Here is a 12,506-nt window from a genome sequence, read left to right as displayed (position 1 = left end):
AGTTAGGGAATGCAAAAGCAACATGCACAGAAATTTTGCTACTGGCAGAAATTAGAAAGCCACATCCATTTTCTTACTGTCTTCCCAAGAATTAAAAATGCTTTATAACCATTAAATATAACTCTCATATTGATACTGAGAAAGAAGTTTATATTCAGCAAATAAGAGAAAAGATGAAAATAATATAAATAAAATTAAATTGGTAATAGGAAGAACATTCTATGTTATATATACTATACACTATAATTGCTATCATTAAATATATTTTTGGTTGCCTTGAGAATTTTAAATATTCCTCTTTATACTAAAACTATAAAATTCTTACCTATAAAATATTAAAAAGAGGGTTAAAAGGAAATTGAACATGTGTAATAATATTTAATAATACTGGTGTTGAAACATCATTGCTTTAAAAATTTGGTAGAGCTTCTCTTTAAAAATGCAGTTGACTCTTTTAGGTCACTACATCTCAATCCTAAGAAAAATGAGAGCAACCTATTAAGGGCAAACCTCCCTTCTAATTTTGCTAAATGTTATCAGCTCCCAAATAAAACATGACTCCTTTTAAATGAAGTCTAAGGAAATGACAAGATGTATGAGAATTCATTTTAATTACCATGGCAACAGGTAAAATCAACTTCAAATAAACTACATTAACTGGCTGGCTAAAGAGCCACCATTGATCAATTTTTTTGCTTCACAAAAAGCAGCGATTTCCCCATAATTTTGTTTAAATATAAATTGACTGCACATGTCAATCATTTTTACCTCTAGTAGTGACATCTTCCTAACAAACCCAAAGTAAGGAACTTCATAGAAATATTATTCTTATTAGTTTGTTTAGATACTGGTTTTAGCACCTTGTATTAATGTAGCACCTTGCTCCAAATTTGTAAATATGTAAGCTTTATACATATATATCTATTTTTAATCAGCACATTCCTTATGGTATATGTGGTACATGGCCTTATGCATAGAAATCATTATCACTGTCTCCACCAGTGTAGAGACTGGTGCTTGAGATTCATTGTATCTTAGTATAAACAGACTGATGTGTAGATTAACTATTTATGACTTTATTAAATAAAATTTGATACATTTCCAAAACATCTCCTAAACTACATAGCCTGGAAAACATATTTATTTTAATAAATGACTTTATATATTTAAAAGCTAGAGAATGGCAATAAATGACCTTTATATTCTAATTTTCATTTTCCACTGAAGATCAACCAATATGGTAAACCACTCTTCAACAACTCTCAAGATGGTATATAAAATATGAGTTCCTCTACAGAGACCTTTGCACTATAGTAACAATTACAGTGTTCCTATCTGCCTCTAGGTAAATCTAAAGAAAGAGATGATTTATCCTGATCTATTTATAGAAACAGACACATACAAAAAATATCTGCAATAAAAATTTCTATGAAACTGCTTAGCCTGATCCAACAACCAGCTTTGTTCAAACAATGGCCAATTAAACAACCTGCTGTTAAAAAAAAAAAGAAAAAAAAAAACTGTATGCGATTCATTGATGATAATTATAAAAGAATTCGATCTACTCAAAATACTTATGCATACTTTTCTTAATGAATATGCGTATCAGAACCAGACTGATAATTTTCCGCTATGCTATACTAAAGTCAGTTCATGTACTTTAGCATAGTAAATATGCATTATGATTTGGAGTGACAGGACAACTGGGCTGCTTCAATTCTAACATTTTACTGGGCAACATGGTCAAGAGTTATTAGGGTAAGATCTTATAAATGAATGACAATGACACAGGAGCAAAACTTCTTTAAAGCACATTGGCTCACTTTTAAGTACAATGTCAGTTCAGGCTGGGGAAATCAATATATAGTAGTATTGTGGGAACTGAAACTTCAAAGACAAATATCAACTTAAATATTGATAAGATTTTCATTTTATTAACACTAAATTCTGAAACTGGCTATAGCTCTCCATGCAGTCTCTGAAAAACCGTTAATATTTTATTTGGGGTCATCTTTTACAACATCTGAATATTTGAAAACTACCTAAGGCTATCCCTCAAAAAAATGAGCTTTACCCCCTCAATGCCTGACTCTAACTGGATGAGTGATTAGGGAGGACTTCTCTTCTTTGTGGTGGTGCCCTCTAACGACTAGATGGACCCTACTTTAATAACATCCATGTGCAATCTGTTTTAGCATTCACACTGCTGAAGGTAGGAAGCAACCTTCTTTAATGGATGCTGAAAAGCTACAAGTGAAATCTGTAACTGAAAACGGTTTCACAGAAACAGTCAATTAAGAATAAAATTAACAAGAGGCTCTACAGGAAAAGCACTCAAGCTTTCAAAGAATACTTCTCTAGGAAAATATTTAGTAAAAATAAAAATTTAAAAGAACCAGGTGTGGTTTCTTCCACCTTATTAAGTGCTTCCTGGGTCTATGTGCTTGTTAAAAAGATGACCATACACTGAGTTAGTGTTAATGTTACTGGATCTCAAGAAAAAATCCACCTGCTAATATTATTAAAAAGACAAGAAAAAAAGAAAGCCCTATGGTAAAGTTGAGGCAAGCTTAGCACCTATTTCTTCAAAATAAAGGCTGTTCAGCTTAGTTCCTCGAGTTTAAAGGAGTAGTGTGTTCACAACAAATAAAAAAGCTCTAAAGAGCAAAGCAGCAAGGGCAGATAGAACAGGGCACTCGTTTCTCTAAGGGCTCCAGGAACCAACACCACTTCCTAAGTGTTACTAGTCCGAAAAGTGATACAAACACATCGGAAAAGATGAAGTTAAGAAATGCCAGAGATGGGGGGGGGGGACAAAATTGTGCTTTCTCTTTGCTAATCCCCCAATCCTCCCTCTTCCACCCCCACCTCCCCAACGAGAGTTTACCTGCGGTGATAGGTAAGACAGTGGACGGGGTGGTTCTCAGGTGAATTAATTCCCAGCTTTGGGGACTAGCAGTCGCCAGGTGGGGAAGGGGCTGGTAGTACTTACTTTGAGCAGCTTGCAGCGGATTTGCGCGGAGACCATGTGGCTGTTGCGCAGGTTGCCCACGCGGAACATGAGCGTGAGTTTGCCGTCCCGCATGGAGATTACCGCATGCTCGCTGAACATGAGGGTCTCCGCGCGCTTCTTGGGCTGGGACATCTTGATGAACATGCAGCCGATGAGGAAGGCGTCCACGATGGAACCCAGGATGGACTGGAAGAGGAAGAGAATGATGCCCTCGGGGCACTTGTCGGTGATGTAGCGGTAACCATACCCGATGGTGGCTTCAGTCTCGATGAAGAAGAGGAAGGCGGAGGGGAAGTTGTAGACATTGGCCACGCAGGGTGTGTAGTTGCCGACGTGGGCTTTGTTCAGATCGCCCCGGGTGTATGCGATCACCCACCACATGGACGCCATGAAGAGCCAGGCCACAGTGTAGGTAAGGATGAAGATGAAGAGATTCCAGCGCCACTTGAGGTCCACCAGGGTAGTGAAGAGGTCCGAGAGGTAGCGGCTCGTCTCGCTGCCCAGGTTGCCGTGCTGTACATTGCACCGGCCGTTCTTGTCCACGAACCGCTGCCGCTTCTTCTTGGGCACAAGCTGCTGAGGGCCCTGGCCCGGCCCCTGGGGCTGCAAGCCCGAGCCGCTGGACGAAGTAGTCACTACCTGGTAATCGTCCCCAAATTTCCTTCGAAGTGCAGACATAATACGGAGGGGCAAGCCAGATTCAAACGCGAAGCGAAGGCGCAGGAGCTGAGCGCTGCAAACCAGCACCAATAAGGAGGTGGGGGCGGGGGAGAAGGGGGAGCGCAAAAGGGAGCGCGTCTGGGGTGGGGGGCGCACCCTCCAAGTAGCTGCGTTCTCTGCCCCCTGCAGACGCCTCCCCTTCTCCCTTGGGACGGAGGCTTTCTTTGCAAGCTGAGTCTTAAAACAAAAAAAGTGTTCTCTCACTCTCAAGGCAGGAGGGACGCAGGGACCAGGAACCTACGCGCAATTTTGCCTCGAACCTTTTCGAGGCTTCTCTTCTCTTACCCAACCACCGGCATCCCGGGCCACCTCTTGCCTTCCCTCACCGCTCCTGAATATCCTGCAGCGACCCCCAAAACTGGAATGCTTTAAAATCAATGAGTTGACAAGCGACTCCCACCCCACCTGCCAACTCGCCAGGAGTCGACCAGACCCTCCCCCCCTCCCCGCTCTTCGGCCCCCGGGAGGGCTCCCGACTTCCCCTCTAGCTCTCGCCTCCTATCTTTTGGCCAAAATCCGATCCAAAGGCATGTCTGCCAAGCAATGGTGCAGCACCCCCTTCCCACGCCCGCTTGGCTCAGAGTCCCCTGCTCCGGACTCCAGAGACGTGTCCGCTGAGTTTCCGCGGGCGCCACCAGGGCCCTCCGATGGACCCCCAAGGGTCCCAGTCCGCCCCCGCGCCCCGCCGAGACTAGGCGGTGAGCGAAGCCCCGCACTCACCAAGCGGGAGAGGGCAGGAGGCGGCGCAGCGGGCGGCAGCCTGGCCTCGCACTCTGCGCTCACGGCTGTTTTGCTCGTCCCCACTTTTCCTGATGTACCACCATGGGGGCCAATGCAGGTCCCTCAAGCTCTGCACCTTCTGGAGGGCACCAAGCTGTCCCCGCGAAAATGTTCCTGGCGCGCCGGCACCGACTGCCTTGGGTGCGGGACTCGGGGTTTCCTTGGCGCGGTGCTCTCCTTCCAGACCACAGCGGCGCTTCTGGAAGTGGTTCGAGCCTCGAGCCGCGCGGGTCAGATTTTCAGGTTAAACACAGGCGCCTTTGCAGCGGTGGGAAGCTCTGCCTTTTCCTTCTTCGGTTCTCCACTCCCTGACCGTACCTCGGTGCCTCCGGGTGGGGTGTGCGAGGCTCGAGCAGGGGCGGCGGGAGTGTGGTATGTGTTGGTGCGTATGATCAGCTGCAGAGCCGCTAGCCCCGCCTGTCCCTGCCTTCCCCCGCTGCTCCACCAGCCTGAATTGCACCTCCGCGCCTCAGTTGAGCCTGCAGTGTCTGGCAGCTCAAGAAAACGCGAGTCCCTCCAATGAGAAGCGGCTCTTAATCTGCTCCCCGACGCCAGCCAACTCTCCTTCCTCATCCCCCTGCTTCAGCCAGAACACCCCCAGCACCAGCAAATCCTGCTCTCTGAAAGAAGAGAAGTACAATATGTCTAAAACTAGTGCTTTCATTTAAATGGATGCCTGGATTTGGGGATGCATCATAAACAGAGATCCCAATTGGCTCGGAGATAGGCGTGTTCAGAACTCCAAGTTGCAAGTTGCGGAGAGGGGCCTTAGTACTGAAACAGAGGAGGGGAGACAATGATAGGAAAGCTTCACAGACCTTTGCAATTGGCTCTGTTAGAAAGGCTCAGAATGGCCAGAGTTACCATGTGGCTATAGTTGAGGGAAGGAGGCCCAAGCCTAGCAGTTAACTTAACAGAGGGCAAAGTGCAGAAATAGCTAATATAGTGCCCATGAGTAAATACCAGCTTATTTACTACAGTTCATGTTTGTTTTAAAACGTCAGGACATATTCCATTCAGTTAAGATATATAAAATTGATTTTGTTGGAAAATCATCAAACTATGAGGTTATAAAAGCAAAAGGCTGCTACAAGACTCCTGATGCAAAGGAAAACAAGCACTTCATAACCTGACCAGTTCTCTGCAGTATATATTCCCTTCAGCATGTCTACCACTAAACCCCAGTGCAGGCAAGCACATCCAGCCACAAGAAAAGGACTCTCTCACAGTCATTTGGTTAAAATTCCTCTCCCCAATTCTAGATGCTTCTCCTGCAGGCTCTCTGATAAGAAAGAGGTCAGTAATTCTCTGTTATTCATTTAGCATTGCATAACAAAGGAAAGTGACACCGTGGGAAGTGGAAACTAGAATCATCAGACCTGATTTAAGTCCTCGCCCTGAGACATACAAGCTGTTGACCTTGAGCAAGTAGCTGAACATCTTCAAAACCCAATTTTCTCCTCTGAAAAACTGAGTTTTAACATCTTCACTGAGTTGGTATGAAAAGACACTGAATGTGGTTTTATTAACATTTCTTCCACAAAGGATGTTATATATTATATTGGAAATATGCGACAAAGCTAAGATGGGATTATGGATGAGTTTTTTGGGGTTGGCACTATGCTGTGAATTAACTCATATATTCATTCTCATCTCATGTCTGACTGCTCTTCCCCTAGCTCATTATGCTCCTACCAAGCTGGCTTCTTTCAATTCCTGAAACATGCAGATGCATGATCCCTCTGCTCACAACTTTGCACTGTTGGTTCCCTCTCCTGCTGCTCCATGTTGCTGGCTACTTTGGTCACGGAGGTCTCAACCCATATAAAACCTTCTCAGAGAGGCCATCCTTAGCCTCCCAGGTGCTCCCTATCACCTTAGCCTGGGTCATTTTCTTCAAAGCACTTTTTTCTAGCTACTGTTTTCTTCTTTGTGTGTTTACTGTCTTTCTCCCTCACCTTTACCAGTTCTAGAATATAAGCCCTGCAATAGCAAGGACCATGTCTGGCATATTCACTGCTGTGTTCCCAATACCTCAAGCAACATCTATCACATACTAGGTCCTCAATAAATATTTGGTAGATGAAGAACATATGTGACTCTAGAAACTCCATGTGCATTAAAACTCTAATATGGAACTGAAAGTCATCACTAAATTAGGTTTCTTCTATGACTTAATATAAAAGAACATGTAAATAAAGAGTAATACTTCCTGTGCTTCTTAGCTTTAGAATTGATATTCAGTCAGCTGCCAAGCCTTTTGATTGCACTGCACCATATCTCTGATGTAATTTGTCTTCTCTCTTTACAAAATGCCACCGACCTTCTTCAAATCCCCATTTCATTTTGGACCCAAAATCAAATACTTTTCTTGCCTTCAGTCTTCCTCTCCTTCAAACTATCCCAGACCTATCGCCTAAGAATCATATAAGTTTATCAGCGTAATGGAAACCAAAGAGTTTGTTCTCTAATTATTTCACTTCCAAGCTTTCAAACATTACTATTAAAAATAAAAACACTTCTCTATGAAAAACCTTTGCCATTTTCCAACAACCAAATTCAAAAACAAATACTTTTTACATTTCAAAAGGCATGATCCACTCTTGTCCTTTGATTTTGCAAATGAGCTATCGATGCTAAGAAAGGAAATACCTTGCTCAATGTCACAGCTGGTAAATGGAAACTCTTAGATTTGAACCTGGAAATATGTCTGCAGAAACTGGGTGCTCTGCCATCCCATACCAGGTAGTTGCAGAGCTAGGAAGGAATCTTGGACCCTTGATCCTTTGCCAGGTGTTCTGGTTTGCTAATGCTGCCAGGATGCAAAATACCAGAAATGGATTGGCTTTCATAAAGGGAGTTTATTTGGTTACACAGTTACAGTCTTAAGGTCATAAAGTGTCCAAGGTAAGGCAGCAACAATTGAGTACCTTCACTGGAGAAAGACTATCATCATTCGGAAAACCTGTTAGCTCAGAAGGCATGAGGCTGGTGTCAGCTTGCTCCCAGGTTGTGTTTCAAAATGGCATTCTCCAAAATGTTACTCTTGGGGCGTTTTGTCCTCTCTTAGCTGCAGCTCCTCTTCAAAATGTCACTCTCAGTTGCTCTGAGGTCCTTCTGTCTGTGAATTCCTTTATATGACTCCAGTGATCCAATTAACACCCACCCTGAATGGGTGGGGTAACACCTCCATGGAAATTAGCCAATCAAACATTTCACTCACAGTTGATTGAGTCACATCTCCATAGAAACACTCAATCAAAGGATTCCAATCTAATCAACACTAATACATCTGCCCCCACAAGATTGAATCAAAGAATATGGCTTTTGGTGGGACATAATATAGCCAAACAATCACACCAGGGCTTCCTTCTACTACCCCATGCATCATGCTACTTCATTAGGTGGACATTTAAGGCCTTCCAAAATATGGCCTCAACTACCTTTCCAAAATTATCTCCTGCCTTCCCTTTAATGTGCGCTCTGCTCTAGCCAACTTTGATGGCAATTCTCCAAAAATGCCCTCCATTAACTTCATTTGCTCACCTTATTTCCCAGAATTTAGAATACCCTGTTCCTATTCCTGCAAAGTCCAAGTCATAGATATTGGTATGTAAGAAGATGGGAGAAATTCTTCATATAGCATTTCTTCCATAAAGCCTTCCCTTAACCTTCCACTAACAGCAATCTTTCACTTCTCTGAACTCATTTCTCTGGATTTGCAACGTGGCATTTTTCAGTTTCTAGCTTGCATTTCAACTTATATTTCACATAGATTTCCCCTTTACAAAAGGGCAAACATCCTGAGCATCCACCTCTGGGTATATGACATCATCCAGTACTCCATGCATCCAACTTAGTCTTGCAGGTGGTAACAATTTAATGAAGTTTTAGAGAAAACTGGCATTTATTAAGAGCCAACTTTAATGTGTCTGGCACCATGTTTAAAATTTTAGAGTTAGTGTTCATATTATAGAGCTAGTAAGACAGTGGAATGGGGATTCCAAAATGCGTCTGCTCATTTCCAAGGCTCTATTCTTTTAGAGACAACTGCCTGATAAATTAAATATTTTTTAGGATGCCATCGTGTCACATTTTAAAAGAGACTGACTCTTTGACCTAGTCGTGACATTGCACCCAACTCCTTCAAAATGTTTACCAATGAACCAATCTGATATTCCCCTGTCAGGACAGCTGCTTCCTTTGTGGGCTTCTGGAGGGCGGCCAGCCCCACAGTGCCAAGGCCAGGCATGTGTCCTTCAGCACCACAAGGTGGGATGTGTGTGGAATGGATGACAGAAGGCCACCTAATCAGGTGCTGCCTGATGAGCTAAAGTGAAACACAGCAGAATGGGTCAAAGGTGGGAGAGGCATGCAATTTCATCCCAAGCCACAGAATCAAGGAAATCTGGAAAATCTAACTGCAGAATACACACTCATTTGAAGTCCAACATTTAAAGATAGGGTAGTAAATTGTGAGCAAATTACCATGCAGTTCATGAGGGGAAAATCAAAAGCTATCTTTAACAACAAACTCAGCCAAGAACAGGCTACATATTTATTCTGCCCAGAAAGTGCTTCTGGCAATGTCTTATTTGCTGTGTCCAAAATTAGTAATATCAGGAATAACTATAACTTACAAAATTTAGTATTTTATACTAAATAGGCATGACTTTGCACATGCACTTACCCTATTATGTAACTGAACAGTGTGGGGAAAAGAGTATATCTAAAATAAAAGGAAAAAAATTCTCTGCCCCTAAGAAGTCCAGATTCTAAAAAATGGCTTAATCGGCAAACTGAAAAAAGCAAGGCTTTGAACATCTTGGTATACCTGCAGTCTGTCTTCTTGTCATTCACTTATAGCCACTGTGACTTGTACCATGTACTGGCCTGCATGGCCAGAAATATTAATCAGTCTCAGGCAAAATGGGTACTATATTTATACTCGTTTACTCCTAATCCTACCATTCTCCAAAAATACCATGAAAAGATGGGAAGACCTGGGGAACTGAAGCTCTTATGCTTCAAAAGGTGACACATTCCCATTGCCACCGTAACTTTTGCTATATCTGGGAAGAGGTCACTCTTTGAAATTCTATATGCAATTCAGAGCAACAGAATAGTGTTCCTTTTTTTACCCTTCTAAAAAAGAATACTGAAGTTATTTTCTCTCTTGCCAAAAAAAGAAAGAAAAAAATGAAAAGGAGAAATCAGTTTGAGATTTGATTGCACAGACTTGTGAACGGAGGCATTTGCCACACCATGACTCATCAAGCCCTTAATCTTGGCTCCAAACCCTGGCTTCAGCCTAAGGATTCAGAGAAAGGCAAAGCACCACTGTCACTTGGAGGCCATTTAATTTTGAAATGCTTTCGACTTAAACCCACTCTTTTCTCCAAAGCCATACATGAGGGTTCTCCAGCTTAAAAAAGAATAAGAACTTATAAAGAAAGTCCTGCAAAACTCAGCATCCCTTTAAAAGGAAATAATTGTTATTTCATACCCAAGGGCTTGTTGGCAAGACGTCAAGGAAAAATAATAATTTCCCATCCTTACCCAGATGAAGTTATACTTATGAAGATTTCCCCTCTCAGAACACCAGTGAAGTCCCAAATGCCAAAATATGTGCATAAGTGAATCTTAGTTCAATACAGTAGATGCTTAAAATGCACGAACCACCAGCCTGGCACTATGCGAAGGGTTGTGCATGTCAGAAATGGTGAAAACATCATGCTAACAAAACACATAAATAATTATAATTAATTCAATGCGTTCACCCCTAAAAATGAAGAGATCTGCTTTATTAACATTCAGAGGAACAAGTCCCTTTAGGAAATACTGCTGTAACTAATGGAGATTTTCCAAATCTATCAAGTTGTAATCACTTACATTTTGTTTGGCATTAGATTACCTCTGCCCAAACTACTTTATTTTAGAACTCTGAAGATAAATTTTGAATGACAAGACTTCATGTGGTAAGGTTTTGAAATAATTGGAATAAGATGAGAAATAACTTGTACTCATCATACAGAACCTTATTAAAATACTTGAAGAAAAAAATACAAACAGTAGCATTTAGAAATTGGTACAGTGAATTTTTCCCTCTAATTTTCTGTATTAGTGTATTTCCGATACTGATGCTAATTTTATAATGTTTTAAAATATTAAAAAAATTAAGACAGATTGTGTCAGTACAGTTCCTTTGGGAAGCAGAAACTGAAACTAAATTAGGAGGGCAAGAGGTAAAGCCTGTGAAAGATAAAAGGGGAAAGAACAGGATGGAGTAGAGAGCCTCCAGACTATGATACAGATCTGGCACCAGTGAGAGGAAAAGTGGGAGGAAGAAGAATTGAGTAGGAAGAGACTCAGACTGCCATGCAGATCTGATAGTCTTGGCCAACCCACTGTGGGGCTCGGGAGCGCAAGTTGCCTGTTAGAGTAGTACCACATTGGTCAGAAATGTGCTGGCCATAATGGCCTCATTGGGCTGTCGTTGTCCATGGGCTGTCCTCAGAAGAGCATGACTCCAGCTCAATGTTGGGTCAGATCCTAAAAGTGTTGAAGTTGGAAGTTGTCAGATAACTGCACTCCTTGTAACTAAATGGCAAATTTCTCCTGAAGGGAGATGGAGCAGCACTCCTCCATAGCTGTCACACAGAGTAGAGAAATGGAATTCATCAGTGTCTTTCCAGAAGTTATGTTGCAAATATCCAGGAACACCACTATAGTTTAACGAACTGAATGAGTGTATGCATAAATCTTCAGTTCTGTCATGATACAACCACGTGAATCTCTTTTTGGAAAATATGATCCAAGGTCATGTTGATCTTGGCTTTCATAATAGTTGGCTAGAGGTTAGGAATATATCTATTTAACTTCTTTTAGCATCCTTCAACGCTGAGGATCTATTAAGACTGCATGAAAGAGTGGAGTAATGGAGCAGTTGGGCCATAGGACAGAGGAGGGGGAAAAAAGGAGAAACCAGTAATGCAAGAAAGACCCTGGTGAGAAATGGATGGAAAACAGAACTCAACTGACATTTCATGGCAGGTAATTCAGGTAAGAAAGGAAGAGAAAGAGGTGAATGGAATTTTGTGAAATTTCTTTACTCTGTTTATGGTTCCCAGCATTCAATACAATCACCTTGGGATTCCACCCCAGACCAATTACAGCAATTACACTAAATTCTCTGGAGGTAGGGCCCAGGCATCAGTATTTTTCAGAAGTGTCCCCGGTGATTCTGACAGCACAGCTAGGGTTGAGAAACATGGATCTATGGGAACTGCATGCCTATTGATAGAACTTCCCTAGGAAATGTCACACAGAGAAGAACCACCAATTTTCCTTCCCAGTCGGGAAAGCCCTCATCCTTTGGAGCCAGAGAGACAGATGGGATTAGTAAAGTCCAGTCCCCTGCATTCTTACAAATCACCAGAGTCCAACATGAGTGGAAACAAACATTTGGTGAAAGAACGATCTTCTGCTCAGTGAAAAAGCACCTGGGCAAAGCAGGACACATTGTGAGCTGACTACAGTTTAAGCTAATTCTACCACCCACACAGTCATAAATAATGAACATGAATAGAGGAAGCTGGGGCCACTGAATTGTAAAGCCTATAAATGTTTTAAGTTTTTTCACTAATAATATTTCTACTGCTCCTGTGGATGTGCACACAGAAATTCTGCTTTCATAATCCCTCTCACCAGGGTATATCATACATTCCTGAATTTAACAAATGAATGGACAAAAGAAGGAAGGGAGGAAGGAAGGAAGAGAGGGAGGGAGGGAGGGAGGAAGGAAGAGAGGGAGGGAGGGAGGAAGTAAGGAAGGGAGGGAGAGAAGGTCTCGAGACATAGTAATACAGTTCTGGAGGCTAGAAGTCTAAAATCTACATGTTGTCAGGGTCATGCTTCCTCTGAAGAATTGGTTCCATGCCTCTTTCCTGTCTTCTATCTCCTGTTTGCCAGTCCATGGCAGTTATCACATGGC

At 42.3% G+C, this 12,506-nt stretch overlaps 1 protein-coding gene across 2 annotated transcripts in view; it reads right to left on the bottom strand.

The window, feature by feature from the left end:
* KCNJ3 (potassium inwardly rectifying channel subfamily J member 3) overlaps positions 1 to 3,726 on the bottom strand; it is a 154,655-nt gene extending 150,929 nt beyond the window's left edge. For both annotated transcript variants that reach the window (XM_037849504.1, XM_037849505.1), the window contains exon 1: positions 2,993 to 3,726. In XM_037849504.1, coding sequence (XP_037705432.1) covers positions 2,993 to 3,691 — 699 coding nt within the window. In that variant the 5' untranslated portion in view covers positions 3,692 to 3,726. The remainder of the gene's footprint in view (positions 1 to 2,992) is intronic.
* Between the last annotated feature and the right edge of the window lie 8,780 nt (positions 3,727 to 12,506).

Source organism: Choloepus didactylus, chromosome 9, assembly GCF_015220235.1.
Source record: "Choloepus didactylus isolate mChoDid1 chromosome 9, mChoDid1.pri, whole genome shotgun sequence".
Taxonomy (NCBI): domain Eukaryota; kingdom Metazoa; phylum Chordata; class Mammalia; order Pilosa; family Megalonychidae; genus Choloepus; species Choloepus didactylus.
Note: the sequence above shows the minus strand (reverse complement) of the source record. Positions and strands in the feature narration are given on the sequence as shown.